This window comes from Salvelinus alpinus, chromosome 29, assembly GCF_045679555.1.
Source record: "Salvelinus alpinus chromosome 29, SLU_Salpinus.1, whole genome shotgun sequence".
Taxonomy (NCBI): Eukaryota; Metazoa; Chordata; class Actinopteri; order Salmoniformes; family Salmonidae; genus Salvelinus; species Salvelinus alpinus.
Window position 1 is genome coordinate 5,182,460 of NC_092114.1, and position 17,265 is coordinate 5,199,724.

Genomic DNA, 17,265 nt, shown 5'->3' on the forward strand with positions numbered 1-17,265 from the left:
TGATTTTAGTAATAAAGCCTCTCTTGAAAAGCCAAACCTTGACCCGGAAAATATAAACAACTATCGGCCTATGTCGAATCTCCCATTCCTCTCAAACATTTTATAAAAAGCTGTTGCGCAGCAACCCAATGCCTTCCAGAAGACAAATAATGTATAGGAAATGCTTCAGTCTGATTTTAGACCCCATCTTAGCACTGTGAAGGTGGTAATTTACCTTTTAATGGCGTCAGACCGAGGCTCTGCATCTGTCCTCGTGCTCCTAGACCTTAGTGCTGCTTTCGATATCATCGATCACCACATTGTTTTGGAGAATTTGGAAACCCAAATTGGTTTACACGGACAAGTTCTTGCCTGGTTTAGATCTTATCTGTCAAAAAGATATCAGTTCGTCTCTGTGGATGGTTTGTCCTCTGACAAATCAATTGTAAGTGTCGGTGTTCCTCAGGGTTCCGTTTTAGGACCGCTATTGTTTTCACTATATATTCTACCTCTTGGTGATGTCTGTCGGAAACACAATGTCAACTTTCACTGCTATGCGGACGACACACAGCTGTACATTTCGATGAAACATGGTGAAGCCCCAAAATTGCATACAAAATTGTATACCCTGGAAGCCTGTGTTTCAGACATAAGGAAATTGATACAAATGTGTTACTTTTAAACTCGGACAAAACAGAGATGCTAGTTCTAGGTCTCAAGAAAGAAAGAAATCTGTTTTTTTCCATCTTCGTAAAATTGCAGAAAAACCATGCTTTATTCACTTCTAGATTAGCCTACTTCAATGCTCTACTATCCGGCCACAAAGCACTAAATACATTTCAGTTAGTGCTAAACACGGCTGTTAGAATCTCGACTAGAACCCAACAATTTGATCATATTATTCTAGTGCTAGCCTCTCTACACTGGCTTCTTGTTAAGGCTAGGGCTGATTTCAAGGTTTTACTGCTAACCTACAAAGCATTACATGGGCTTGCTCCTACCTATCTCTCCAATTTGGTCCTGCCGTACATACCTACACGCACGCTACGGTCACAAGACGCAAGCCACCTTATTGTCCCTAGAATTTATAACCAAACAGCTGGAGGCAGGGCTTTCTCCTATAGAGATAGATTTCTATGGAATGATCTGCCTATCCATGTGAGAGACAGACTCAGTCTCGACCTTTAAGTCTTTACTGAAGACTCATCTCTTCAGTAGGTCCTCTGATTGAGTATAGTCTGGCCCAGGGGTGCGAAGGGATTCTTCTGGGACTCTCTGCCTCTGACCTTATTACGGTGGCTGAGTCACTGGCTTACTGGTGCTCTTCCATGCCATCCCTAGGAGGGGTGCATCACTTGAGTGGGTTAAGTCACTGACGTGATCTTCCTGTTCGGTTTTGTCGGGGCGCTAGGGTCAGTCTGTGTTATCTGGTGTAATTCTCCTGTTTTATCTGGTGTCCTGTGTGAATGTAAGTATGCTCACTCTAATTCTCTCTCTCTCTCTCTCCCTCTCTCCCTCCCCTCCCAGAGGACCTGAGCCCAAGGACCATACCTCAGGACTACCTGGCCTGATGACTCCTTGCTGTCCTCAGTCCACCTGGTCGTGCTGCTGCTCCAGTTTCAACTGTTCTGCCTGCGGCTATGGAACCCTGACCTGTTCACCGGACGTGCTACCTTGTTCCGGACCTGCTGTTTTCGACTCTCTCTCTCTCTCTCTCTCTCTATCGACCTTTGAAAGCTCTCGATCTATGGACATTTGAACATCTTGAAGAACAATCTGGCCTTAAATGGCCATATACTCTTATAATCTCCACCCGGCACAGCCAGAAGAGGACTGGCCACCCCTCAGAGCCTGGTTCCTCTCCAGGTTTCTTCCTAAAATCCTGCCTTTCTATGGAGTTTTTCCTAGCCACTGTGCTTCTGCACCTGCATTGCTTGCTGTTTGGGGTTTTAGGATGTGTTTCTGTATAGCACTTTGTGACATCTGCTGATGTAAAAGGACTTCATAAATACATTTGATTGATTCCAGGTGGATCTACCCAGTTCCAGGTGGATCTACCCAGTTCCCGATGGATCTACCCAGTTCCCGATAGATCTACCCAGTTCCCGATGGATCTGCCCAGTTCCCGATGGATCTACCCAGTTCCCGATGGATCTAAACAGTCCCAGGTGGATCTAAACAGTCCCAGGTGGATCTAAACAGTCCCAGGTGGATCTAAACAGTTCCAGGTGGATCTAAACAGTCCCAGGTGGATCTAAACAGTCCCAGGTGGATCTACCCAGTTCCAGGTGGATCTAAACAGTTCCAGGTGGATCTAAACAGTTCCAGGTGGATCTAAACAGTTCCAGGTGGATCTAAACAGTTCCAGGTGGATCTAAACAGTCCCAGGTGGATCTACCCAGTTCCAGGTGGACTGCCATCAGCCTGCATTTATCACAGGGAAAGCTAACTAACTGACTGACCGTCTGCCAGATTCCTAGATTTTTCAAAGCCGATGTCAAAGAGCTCTGACTCAGAGCTCTGACCAAATTAACAAGAAGATAAAACTAATGATCACCCAACTGGAGAATGGGATTATGTTTAGGGCCAAGTGATCAACTTAAAATAGCAGCCCTGGACAGGGGTGACGTAAGAGGCATGTGAAGAGGATTGACATGGCCTGTGGTGGGCAGCAGGCCCAGACCACACCACCACACCATAGGGGTAGTCTAGTCCAACAGTAACACCATAGAGGTAGTCTAGTCCAACAGTAACACCATAGAGATAGTCTAGTCCAACAGTAACACCATAGGGGTAGTCTAGTCCCACAGTAACACCATAGAGGTAGTCTAGTCCCACAGTAACACCATAGGGGTAGTCTAGTCCCACAGTAACACCATAGAGGTAGTCTAGTCCAACAGTAACACCATAGAGGTAGTCTAGTCCAACAGTAACACCATAGAGGTAGTCTAGTCCAACAGTAACACCATAGGGGTAGTCTAGTCCCACAGTAACACCATAGGGGTATTCTAGTCCAACAGTAACACCATAGAGGTAGTCTAGTCCAACAGTAACACCATAGGGGTAGTCTAGTCCCACAGTAACACCATAGAGGTAGTCTAGTCCAACAGTAACACCATAGGGGTAGTCTAGTCCCACAGTAACACCATAGAGGTATTCTAGTCCAACAGTAACACCATAGAGGTAGTCTAGTCCAACAGTAACACCATAGAGGTAGTCTAGTCCCACAGTAACACCATAGGGGTAGTCTAGTCCAACAGTAACACCATAGGGGTAGTCTAGTCCAACAGTAACACCATAGGGGTAGTTTAGTCCCACAGTAACACCATAGAGGTAGTCTAGTCCAACAGTAACACCATAGGGGTAGTTTAGTCCCACAGTAACACCATAGGGGTAGTTTAGTCCAACAGTAACACCATAGAGGTAGTCTAGTCCAACAGTAACACCATAGGGGGTAGTTTAGTCCCACAGTAACACCATAGAGGTAGTCTAGTCCAACAGTAACACCATAGGGGTAGTCTAGTCCAACAGTAACACCATAGAGGTAGTCTAGTCCCACAGTAACACCATAGGGACAGTTTAGTCCCACAGTAACACCATAGAGGTAGTCTAGTCCAAAAGTAACACCATAGGGGTAGTTTAGTCCCACAGTAACACCATAGAGGTAGTCTAGTCCCACAGTAACACCATAGAGGTAGTCTAGTCCAACAGTAACACCATAGGGGTAGTCTAGTCCAACAGTAACACCATAGGGGTAGTTTAGTCCCACAGTAACACCATAGAGGTAGTCTAGTCCCACAGTAACACCATAGAGGTAGTCTAGTCCCACAGTAACACCATAGGGGTAGTCTAGTCCCACAGTAACACCATAGGGGTAGTCTAGTCCCACAGTAACACCATAGAGGTAGTCTAGTCCCACAGTAACACCATAGAGGTAGTCTAGTCCCACAGTAACACCATAGGGGTAGTCTAGTCCCACAGTAACACCATAGGGGTAGTCTAGTCCAACAGTAACACCATAGAGGTAGTCTAGTCCCACAGTAACACCATAGAGGTAGTCTAGTCCAACAGTAACACCATAGGGGTAGTCTAGTCCCACAGTAACACCATAGGGTTAGTCTAGTCCCACAGTAACACCATAGAGGTAGTCTAGTCCAACAGTAACACCATAGGGGTAGTCTAGTCCCACAGTAACACCTTAGAGGTAGTCTAGTCCAACAGTAACACCATAGAGGTAGTCTAGTCCAACAGTAACACCATAGAGGTAGTCTAGTCCCACAGTAACACCATAGGGGTAGTCTAGTCCCACAGTAACACCATAGGGGTAGTCTAGTCCAACAGTAACACCATAGAGGTAGTCTAGTCCCACAGTAACACCATAGAGGTAGTCTAGTCCAACAGTAACACCATAGAGGTAGTCTAGTCCCACAGTAACACCATAGAGGTAGTCTAGTCCAACAGTAACACCATAGAGGTAGTTTAGTCCAACAGTAACACCATAGAGGTAGTCTAGTCCAACAGTAACACCATAGGGGTAGTCTAGTCCCACAGTAACACCATAGGGGTAGTCTAGTCCCACAGTAACACCATAGAGGTAGTCTAGTCCCACAGTAACACCATAGGGGTAGTCTAGTCCCACAGTAACACCATAGGGGTAGTCTAGTCCCACAGTAACACCATAGGGGTAGTCTAGTCCAACAGTAACACCATAGAGGTAGTCTAGTCCAACAGTAACACCATAGAGGTAGTCTAGTCCAACAGTAACACCATAGAGGTAGTCTAGTCCAACAGTAACACCATAGAGGTAGTCTAGTCCCACAGTAACACCATAGGGGTAGTCTAGTCCCACAGTAACACCATAGGGGTAGTTTAGTCCCACAGCAACACCATAGAGGTAGTCTAGTCCAACAGTAACACCATAGAAGTAGTCTAGTCCCACAGTAACACCATAGAGGTAGTCTAGTCCAACAGTAACACCATAGGGGTAGTCTAGTCCAACAGTAACACCATAGGGGTAGTTTAGTCCCACAGTAACACCATAGAGGTAGTCTAGTCCAACAGTAACACCATAGGGGTAGTCTAGTCCCACAGTAACACCATAGGGGCAGTTTAGTCCCACAGTAACACCATAGGGGTAGTCTAGTCCAACAGTAACACCATAGAGGTAGTCTAGTCCCACAGTAACACCATAGAGGTAGTCTAGTCCAACAGTAACACCATAGGGGTAGTCTAGTCCCACAGTAACACCATAGGGGTAGTCTAGTCCCACAGTAACACCATAGAGGTAGTCTAGTCCCACAGTAACACCATAGGGGTAGTCTAGTCCCACAGTAACACCATAGGGGTATTCTAGTCCAACAGTAACACCATAGGGGTAGTCTAGTCCAACAGTAACACCATAGAGGTAGTCTAGTCCCACAGTAACACCATAGGGGTAGTCTAGTCCCACAGTAACACCATAGAGGTAGTCTACTCCAACAGTAACACCATAGAGATAGTCTAGTCCCACAGTAACACCATAGGGGTAGTCTAGTCCCACAGTAACACCATAGAGGTAGTCTAGTCCAACAGTAACACCATAGAGGTAGTCTAGTCCCACAGTAACACCATAGAGGTAGTCTAGTCCCACAGTAACACCATAGAGGTAGTCTAGTCCAACAGTAACACCATAGAGGTAGTTTAGTCCAACAGTAACACCATAGGGGTAGTCTAGTCCAACAGTAACACCATAGGGGTAGTTTAGTCCCACAGTAACACCATAGAGGTAGTCTAGTCCAACAGTAACACCATAGGGGTAGTCTAGTCCCACAGTAACACCATAGGGGCAGTTTAGTCCCACAGTAACACCATAGGGGTAGTCTAGTCCCACAGTAACACCATAGAGGTAGTCTAGTCCAACAGTAACACCATAGAGGTAGTCTAGTCCCACAGTAACACCATAGGGGTAGTCTAGTCCCACAGTAACACCATAGAGGTAGTCTAGTCCAACAGTAACACCATAGAGGTAGTCTAGTCCCACAGTAACACCATAGGGGTAGTCTAGTCCCACAGTAACACCATAGGGGTAGTCTAGTCCCACAGTAACACCATAGAGGTAGTCTAGTCCCACAGTAACACCATAGGGGTAGTCTAGTCCCACAGTAACACCATAGAGGTAGTCTAGTCCAACAGTAACACCATAGAGGTAGTCTAGTCCCACAGTAACACCATAGGGGTAGTTTAGTCCCACAGTAACACCATAGAGGTAGTCTAGTCCAACAGTAACACCATAGAGGTAGTCTAGTCCCACAGTAACACCATAGGGGTAGTCTAGTCCCACAGTAACACCATAGGGGTAGTCTAGTCCAACAGTAACACCATAGGGGTAGTTTAGTCCCACAGTAACACCATAGAGGTAGTCTAGTCCCACAGTAACACCATAGGGGTATTCTAGTCCAACAGTAACAACATAGAGGTAGTCTAGTCCAACAGTAACACCATAGAGGTAGTCTAGTCCCACAGTAACACCATAGGGGTAGTTTAGTCCCACAGTAACACCATAGAGGTAGTCTAGTCCTACAGTAACACCATAGGGACAGTTTAGTCCCACAGTAACACCATAGAGGTAGTCTAGTCCCACAGTAACACCATAGGGGTAGTCTAGTCCCACAGTAACACCATAGAGGTAGTCTAGTCCAACAGTAACACCATAGAGGTAGTCTAGTCCCACAGTAACACCATAGGGGTAGTCTAGTCCCACAGTAACACCATAGGGGTAGTCTAGTCCAACAGTAACACCATAGGGGTAGTTTAGTCCCACAGTAACACCATAGAGGTAGTCTAGTCCCACAGTAACACCATAGGGGTAGTCTAGTCCCACAGTAACACCATAGAGGTAGTCTACTCCAACAGTAACACCATAGAGGTAGTCTAGTCCCACAGTAACACCATAGGGGTAGTCTAGTCCCACAGTAACACCATAGAGGTAGTCTAGTCCAACAGTAACACCATAGAGGTAGTCTAGTCCCACAGTAACACCATAGGGGTAGTCTAGTCCCACAGTAACACCATAGGGGTAGTCTAGTCCAACAGTAACACCATAGGGGTAGTTTAGTCCCACAGTAACACCATAGAGGTAGTCTAGTCCCACAGTAACACCATAGGGGTATTCTAGTCCAACAGTAACACCATAGAGGTAGTCTAGTCCAACAGTAACACCATAGAGGTAGTCTAGTCCCACAGTAACACCATAGGGGTAGTCTAGTCCCACAGTAACACCATAGAGGTAGTCTAGTCCTACAGTAACACCATAGGGGTAGTCTAGTCCCACAGTAACACCATAGAGGTAGTCTAGTCCAACAGTAACACCATAGAGGTAGTCTAGTCCCACAGTAACACCATAGGGGTAGTATAGTCCCACAGTAACACCATAGGGGTAGTCTAGTCCAACAGTAACACCATAGGGGTAGTTTAGTCCCACAGTAACACCATAGAGGTAGTCTAGTCCCACAGTAACACCATAGGGGTATTCTAGTCCAACAGTAACACCATAGAGGTAGTCTAGTCCCACAGTAACACCATAGGGGTAGTCTAGTCCCACAGTAACACCATAGAGGTAGTCTAGTCCCACAGTAACACCATAGAGGTAGTCTAGTCCCACAGTAACACCATAGAGGTAGTCTAGTCCAACAGTAACACCATAGAGGTAGTCTAGTCCCACAGTAACACCATAGAGGTAGTCTACTCCAACAGTAACACCATAGAGATATTCTAGTCCCACAGTAACACCATAGGGGTAGTTTAGTCCCACAGTAACACCATAGAGGTAGTCTAGTCCAACAGTAACACCATAGAGGTAGTCTAGTCCCACAGTAACACCATAGGGGTAGTCTAGTCCAACAGTAACACCATAGGGGTAGTCTAGTCCCACAGTAACACCATAGAGGTAGTCTAGTCCCACAGTAACACCATAGGGGTAGTCTAGTCCAACAGTAACACCATAGGGGTAGTTTAGTCCAACAGTAACACCATAGAGCTAGTCTAGTCCCACAGTAACACCATAGAGGTAGTCTAGTCCCACAGTAACACCATAGAGGTAGTCTAGTCCCACAGTAACACCATAGAGGTAGTCTAGTCCAACAGTAACACCATAGAGGTAGTCTAGTCCCACAGTAACACCATAGGGGTAGTCTAGTCCCACAGTAACACCATAGAGGTAGTCTAGTCCCACAGTAACACCATAGGGGTAGTCTAGTCCCACAGTAACACCATAGAGGTAGTCTAGTCCAACAGTAACACCATAGGGGTAGTCTAGTCCAACAGTAACACCATACTAGTCCAACAGTAACACCATAGGGGTAGTCTAGTCCAACAGTAACACCATAGAGGTAGTCTAGTCCCACAGTAACACCATAGGGGTAGTCTAGTCCCACAGTAACACCATAGAGGTAGTCTAGTCCCACAGTAACACCATAGGGGTAGTCTAGTCCAACAGTAACACCATAGAGGTAGTCTAGTCCCACAGTAACACCATAGGGGTAGTCTAGTCCAACAGTAACACCATACGGGTAGTCTAGTCCAACAGTAACACCATAGAGGTAGTCTATTCCCACAGTAACACCATATAAGTAGTCTAGTCCGAACGGTAACACCATAGAGGTAGTCTAGTCCCACAGTAACACCATAGGGGTAGTCTAGTCCAACAGTAACACCATAGGGGTAGTCTAGTCCAACAGTAACACCATAGAGGTAGTCTAGTCCCACAGTAACACCATAGAGGTAGTCTAGTCCCACAGTAACACCATAGGGGTAGTCTAGTCCAACAGTAACACCATAGGGGTAGTCTAGTCCCACAGTAACACCATAGAGGTAGTCTAGTCCCACAGTAACACCATAGGGGTAGTCTAGTCTCACAGTAACACCATAGAGGTAGTCTAGTCCAACAGTAACACCATAGGGGTAGTCTAGTCCAACAGTAACACCATAGAGGTAGTCTAGTCCCACAGTAACACCATAGAAGTAGTCTAGTCCCACAGTAACACCATAGGGGTAGTCTAGTCCCACAGTAACACCATAGGGGTAGTTTAGTCCAACAGTAACACCATAGAGGTAGTCTAGTCCCACAGTAACACCATAGGGGTAGTCTAGTCCCACAGTAACACCATAGGGTTAGTCTAGTCCAACAGTAACACCATAGGGGTAGTCTAGTCCAACAGTAACACCATAGAGGTAGTCTAGTCCCACAGTAACACCATAGGGGTATTCTAGTCCCACAGTAACACCATAGAGGTAGTCTAGTCCAACAGTAACACCATAGAGGTAGTCTAGTCCCACAGTAACACCATAGAGGTAGTCTAGTCCAACAGTAACACCATAGAGGTAGTCTAGTCCCACAGTAACATCGTAGCTAGAACCAGACTGATATAGCTGGTGTGATGATGAGTGGACAGCTAGAGACAGACTGATATAGCTGGTGTGATGATGAGTGGACAGCTAGAGACAGACTGATATAGCTGGTGTGATGATGAGTGGACAGCTAGAGACAGACTGATATAGCTGGTGTGATGATGAGTGGACAGCTAGAGACAGACTGATAAAGCTGGTGTGATGATGAGTGGACAGCTAGAGACAGACTGATATAGCTGGTGTGATGATGAGTGGACAGCTAGAGACAGACTGATATAGCTGGTGTGATGATGAGTGGACAGCTAGAACCAGACTGATATAGCTGGTGTGATGATGAGTGGACAGCTAGAGACAGACTGATATAGCTGGTGTGATGATGAGTGGACAGCTAGAGACAGACTGATATAGCTGGTGTGATGATGAGTGGACAGCTAGAGACAGACTGATATAGCTGGTGTGATGATGAGTGGACAGCTAGAGACAGACTGATATAGCTGGTGTGATGATGAGTGGACAGCTAGAGACAGACTGATATAGCTGGTGTGATGATGAGTGGACAGCTAGAGACAGACTGATATAGCTGGTGTGATGATGAGTGGACAGCTAGAGACAGACTGATATAGCTGGTGTGATGATGAGTGGACAGCTAGAGACAGACTGATATAGCTGGTGTGATGATGAGTGGACAGCTAGAGACAGACTGATATAGCTGGTGTGATGATGAGTGGACAGCTAGAGACAGGCTGATATAGCTGGTGTGAAGATGAGTGGACAGCTAGAGACAGACTGATATAGCTGGTGTGATGATGAGTGGACAGCTAGAGACAGACTGATATAGCTGGTGTGATGATGAGTGGACAGCTAGAGACAGACTGATATAGCTGGTGTGATGATGAGTGGACAGCTAGAGACAGACTGATATAGCTGGTGTGATGATGAGTGGACAGCTAGAGACAGACTGATATAGCTGGTGTGATAATGAGTGGACAGCTAGAACCAGACTGATATAGCTGGTGTGATGATGAGTGGACAGCTAGAGACAGACTGATATAGCTGGTGTGATGATGAGTGGACAGCTAGAGACAGACTGATATAGCTGGTGTGATGATGAGTGGACAGCTAGAGACAGACTGATATAGCTGGTGTGATGATGAGTGGACAGCTAGAGACAGACTGATATAGCTGGTGTGATGATGAGTGGACAGCTAGAGACAGACTGATATAGCTGGTGTGATGATGAGTGGACAGCTAGAGACAGACTGATATAGCTGGTGTGATGATGAGTGGACAGCTAGAGACAGACTGATATAGCTGGTGTGATGATGAGTGGACAGCTAGAGACAGACTGATATAGCTGGTGTGATGATGAGTGGACAGCTAGAGACAGACTGATATAGCTGGTGTGATAATGAGTGGACAGCTAGAACCAGACTGATATAGCTGGTGTGATGATGAGTGGACAGCTAGAGACAGACTGATATAGCTGGTGTGATGATGAGTGGACAGCTAGAGACAGACTGATATAGCTGGTGTGATGATGAGTGGACAGCTAGAGACAGACTGATATAGCTGGTGTGATGATGAGTGGACAGCTAGAGACAGACTGATATAGCTGGTGTGATGATGAGTGGACAGCTAGAGACAGGCTGATATAGCTGGTGTGATGATGAGTGGACAGCTAGAGACAGGCTGATATAGCTGGTGTGATGATGAGTGGACAGCTAGAGACAGACTGATATAGCTGGTGTGATGATGAGTGGACAGCTAGAGACAGACTGATATAGCTGGTGTGATGATGAGTGGACAGCTAGAGACAGACTGATATAGCTGGTGTGATGATGAGTGGACAGCTAGAGACAGACTGATATAGCTGGTGTGATGATGAGTGGACAGCTAGAGACAGACTGATATAGCTGGTGTGATGATGAGTGGACAGCTAGAGACAGACTGATATAGCTGGTGTGATGATGAGTGGACAGCTAGAGACAGACTGATATAGCTGGTGTGATGATGAGTGGACAGCTAGAGACAGACTGATATAGCTGGTGTGATGATGAGTGGACAGCTAGAGACAGACTGATATAGCTGGTGTGATGATGAGTGGACAGCTAGAGACAGACTGATATAGCTGGTGTGATGATGAGTGGACAGCTAGAGACAGACTGATATAGCTGGTGTGATGATGAGTGGACAGCTAGAGACAGACTGATATAGCTGGTGTGATGATGAGTGGACAGCTAGAGACAGGCTGATATAGCTGGTGTGAAGATGAGTGGACAGCTAGAGACAGACTGATATAGCTGGTGTGATGATGAGTGGACAGCTAGAGACAGACTGATATAGCTGGTGTGATGATGAGTGGACAGCTAGAGACAGACTGATATAGCTGGTGTGATGATGAGTGGACAGCTAGAGACAGACTGATATAGCTGGTGTGATGATGAGTGGACAGCTAGAGACAGACTGATATAGCTGGTGTGATGATGAGTGGACAGCTAGAGACAGACTGATATAGCTGGTGTGATAATGAGTGGACAGCTAGAACCAGACTGATATAGCTGGTGTGATGATGAGTGGACAGCTAGAGACAGACTGATATAGCTGGTGTGATGATGAGTGGACAGCTAGAGACAGACTGATATAGCTGGTGTGATGATGAGTGGACAGCTAGAGACAGACTGATATAGCTGGTGTGATGATGAGTGGACAGCTAGAGACAGGCTGATATAGCTGGTGTGATGATGAGTGGACAGCTAGAGACAGACTGATATAGCTGGTGTGATGATGAGTGGACAGCTAGAGACAGACTGATATAGCTGGTGTGATGATGAGTGGACAGCTAGAGACAGACTGATATAGCTGGTGTGATGATGAGTGGACAGCTAGAGACAGACTGATATAGCTGGTGTGATGATGAGTGGACAGCTAGAGACAGACTGATATAGCTGGTGTGATGATGAGTGGACAGCTAGAGACAGACTGATATAGCTGGTGTGATGATGAGTGGACAGCTAGAGACAGACTGATATAGCTGGTGTGATGATGAGTGGACAGCTAGAGACAGACTGATATAGCTGGTGTGATGATGAGTGGACAGCTAGAGACAGACTGATATAGCTGGTGTGATGATGAGTGGACAGCTAGAGAAGGAGACTATGTGACTACACAGCCTTCATGGGGTTTCGCTCACTAAAAGCCTGATGGGTGATTATTCAAGGGCCAGGGTATTTACACACAGCTGTGTAAGGGATTCAGTCATATGTATACACAACTGCACAAGGATAGAATAGATAGACATATAGAGACAGAGACAGAGAGAGAGAGAGACAGACAGGAATACAGAGAGATAGACAGGCAGACAGAGAGACAGACAGGCAGACAGGCAGACAGACAGGCAGACAGACAGACAGGCAGACAGACAGACAGACAGACAGACAGACAGACAGACCTGTACGATCTCCAGCATCTCTGCCTTGCTGATGTATCCGTTCCCGTCCAGGTCGTACATGCTGAAGGCCCACTTCAGTTTTTGGTCCAGGCGGCCGCGAGACGTGACGCTCAGAGCAATGATGAACTCCCGGAAGTCTATCGTCCCGTCCCCGTTGGCGTCGAAGGTGCGGAAGACGTGCTCTGCGAACTTGGAGGCGTCTCCGTAAGGGAAGAAGTTACCATAGATCTTCTTAAACTCCTCCATGGAGAGGTTCCCGCTGGGGCAGTCTCTCAGGAAGCCCTTATACCACTCCTGGATCTCATGCTCTGTGAAGTCCGTGCTCTCCAGCAGATCCTGCATCACCTCTGGGCGGAGTTTGCTGTTCTGCTTCCCCATTTGAGATGTTTTGGTGGTTTTAGCTGTGGAGGGAGAGGAAGGGGGAAGGGAGAAGAGAGAGAGGGAGAGAGAGAGTGATTAGTTGTCATTCAGCTTCTCAACTGAGCTTGTTCAATGGGTCAGAGAGAAATAGGGAGAGAGACAAGTAACTGATTCACACAGGGTTTGTGTTGATACCTGAAAAAAATCATTGGGCAATGTCATACGGTCCCCTTTCAAACAGCAAAAAAATATCAAATTTTTGGCGGCATTTGCCTTTTATATAATCATTGCTTAGACGCAACTGAGCGAGAAACATTCACCTTTGACCCCGTTGTTGTGATCGTTGTCATGGTAACCCGATGTTACAGCAAGCTCTGAATTATTCTGACAGAAAGGGACTGCTTTCATGTCTTCACATTCACAACAGGAAGTTAGCAGCTCGCCATACTTGTAAATAATTAGTAAATAACGAATTTGTATCCAATGCCCATCCTATTCAGACCTGGAGGGGGTATAGGGTGACCCTCCCACTGATCATTCTGGACATCACTGTGGAGGATGGAGATATTGAGCTGCTGAGCACTTTATCAACTGTTTTATACATGGAAACATAATGCCTCTACATTATACCTTGATATAAAGGTACAGGGAAACATTAGACCACATTAGACCTTGATATAAAGGTACAGGGGAACATTAGACCTCTACATTATACCTTGATATAAAGGTACAGGGGAACATTAGACCACATTAGACCTTGATATAAAGGTACAGGGTAACATTAGACCTCTACATTATACCTTGATATAAAGGTACAGGGGAACATTAGACCTCTACATTATACCTTGATATAAAGGTACAGGGCAACATTAGACCTCATTATACCTTGATATAAAGGTACAGGGGAACATTAGACCTCATTATACCTTGATATAAAGGTACAGGGGAACATTAGACCTCAATATACCTTGATATAAAGGTACAGGGGACCATTAGACCATATTATACCTTGCTATAAAGGTACAGGGGAACATTAGACCTCATTATACCTTGATATAAAGGTACAGGGGAACATTATACCTCTACATTATACCTTGATATAAAGGTACAGGGGGACATTAGACCTCATTATACCTTGATATAAAGGTACAGGAGAACATTAGACCTCAAAATACCTTGATATAAAGGTACAGGGGACCATTAGACCTCATTATACCTTGCTATAAAGGTACAGGGGAACATAATGCCTCTACATTATACCTTGATATAAAGGTACAGGAGAACATTAGACCTCAATATACCTTGATATCAAGGTACAGGGGAACATTAGACCTCATTATACCTTGACATAAAGGTACAGGGGAACATTAGACCTCAATATACCTTGATATAAAGGTACAGGGGAAGATTAGACCTCATTATACCTTGCTATAAAGGTACAGGGGAACATTAAACCTCATTATACCTTGATATAAAGGTAGAGGGGAACATTAGACCATATTATACCTTGATATAAGGGTACTGGGGAACATTGGACCTCATTATACCTTGATATAAAGGTACAGGGGAACATTAGACCTCTACATTATACCTTGATTTAAAGGTACAGGGGAACATTAGACCTCATTATACCTTGATATAAAGGTACAGGGGAACATAATGCCTCTACATTATACCTTGATATAAAGGTACAGGAGAAAATTAGACCTCAATATACCTTGATATAAAGGTACAGGGGAACATTAGACCTCTACATTATACCTTGATATAAAGGTACAGGAGAACATTAGACCTCAATATATCTTGATATAAAGGTACAGGGGAACATTAGACCTCATTATACCTTCAAAAACTGTTACAGGGGAACATAATGCCTCCACATTATACCTTGATATAAAGGTACAGGGGAACATAATGCCTCTACATTATACCTTGATATAAAGGTACAGGGGAATATTGGACCTATACATTATACCTTGATATAAAGGTACAGGGGAACATAATGCCTCGACATTATACCTAGATATAAAGGTACAGGGGAACATTAGACCTCATTATACCTTGATATAAAGGTACAGGGGAACATTAGACCTCATTATACCTTGATATAATGGTACAGGGGAACATTAGACCTCATTATACCTTGATATAAAGGTACAGGGGAACATTAGACCTCATTATACCTTGATATAAAGGTACAGGGGAACATTAGACCTCATTATACCTTGATATAAAGGTACAGGGGAACATTAGACCTCATTATAGCTTGATATAAAGGTACATGGGAACATTAGACCACATTATACCTTGATATAAAGGTACAGGGGAACATTATACCTCATTATACCTTGATATAAAGGTACAGGGGAACATTAGACCTCAATATACCTTGATATAAAGGTATAGGGGAACATTATACCTTATTATACCTTGCTATAAAGGTACAGGGGAACATTAGACCTCATTAAACCTTCAAAAATAGTTACAGGGGAACATAATGCCTCCACATTATACATTGATATAAAGGTACAGGGGAACATTAGACCTCTTCATTATACCTTGATATAAAGGTACAGGGACACATTAGGCCTCCACATTATACCTTGATATAAAGGTACAGGGGAAACTTAGACCTCTACATTATATCTTGATATAAAGGTACAAGGGAACATAATGCCTCCACATTATACCTTGATATAAAGGTACAGGGGAACATAATGCCTCCACATTATACCTTGATGTAAAGGTACAAGGGAACATTAGACCTCATTATACCTTGATATAAAGGTACAGGGGACTATTAGACCTCATTATACCTCGATATAAAGGTACAGGGGAACATAATGCCTCCACATTATACCTTGATGTAAAGGTACAAGGGAACATTAGACCTCATTATACCTTCAAAAACAGTTACAGGGGGACATAATGCCTCCACATTATACCTTGATATAAAGGTACAGGGGAACATAATGCCTCCACATTATACCTTGATATAAAGGTACAGGGGAACATTAGACCTCAATATACCTTGATATAAAGGTACAGGGGAATACTAGACACCATTATACCTTGATAGAAAGGTACAGGGGAACATTATACCTCATTATACCGTGATATAAAGGTACAGGGGAACATTAGACCTCATTATACCTTGATATAAAGGTACAGGGGAACATTAGACCTCTACGTTATACCTTGATATAAAGGTACAGGGGAACATTAGACCTCATTATACCTTCAAAAACAGTTACAGGGGGACATAATGCCTCCACATTATACCTTGATATAAAGGTACAGGGGAACATAATGCCTCCACATTATACCTTGATATAAAGGTACAGGGGAACATTAGACCTCATTATACCTTGATATAAAGGTACAGGGGAACATTAGACCTCATTATACCTTGATATAATGGTACAGGGGAACATTAGACCTCATTATACCTTGATATAAAGGTACAAGGGAACATTAGACCTCATTATACCTTGATATAAAGGTACATGGGAACATTAGACCACAGTATACCTTGATATAAAGGTACAGGGGAACATTATATCTCATTATACCTTGATATAAAGGTACAGGGGAACATTATACCTAAATATACCTTGATATAAAGGTACAGGGGAACATTATACCTTATTATACATTGATATAAAGGTACAGGGGAACATTAGACCTCATTAAACCTTCAAAAACAGTTACAGGGGAACATAATGCCTCCACATTATACATTGATATAAAGGTACAGGGGAACATTAGACCTCTTCATTATACCTTGATATAAAGGTACAGGGACACATTAGGCCTCCACATTATACCTTGATATAAAGGTACAGGGGAACATAATGCCTCCACATTATACCTTGATATAAAGGTACAAGGGAACATTAGACCTAATTGAACCTTGATATAAAGGTACAGCGGAACATTAGACCACATTATACCTTGATATAAAGGTACAGGGGAACATAATGCCTCTACATTGTACCTTGATATAAAGGTACAGGGGAAACTTAGACCTCTACATTATACCTTGATATAAAGGTACAGGGGAACATTGGACTACATTCTACCTTGATATAAAG

At 44.4% G+C, this 17,265-nt stretch overlaps 1 protein-coding gene across 1 annotated transcript in view; it reads right to left on the reverse strand.

The window, feature by feature from the left end:
* LOC139558861 (neurocalcin-delta A-like) overlaps positions 1 to 17,265 on the reverse strand; it is an 80,932-nt gene that overhangs the window by 20,106 nt on the left and 43,561 nt on the right. The window contains exon 2 of the mRNA XM_071374376.1: positions 12,812 to 13,212. Coding sequence (XP_071230477.1) covers positions 12,812 to 13,189 — 378 coding nt within the window. The 5' untranslated portion in view covers positions 13,190 to 13,212. The remainder of the gene's footprint in view (positions 1 to 12,811; positions 13,213 to 17,265) is intronic.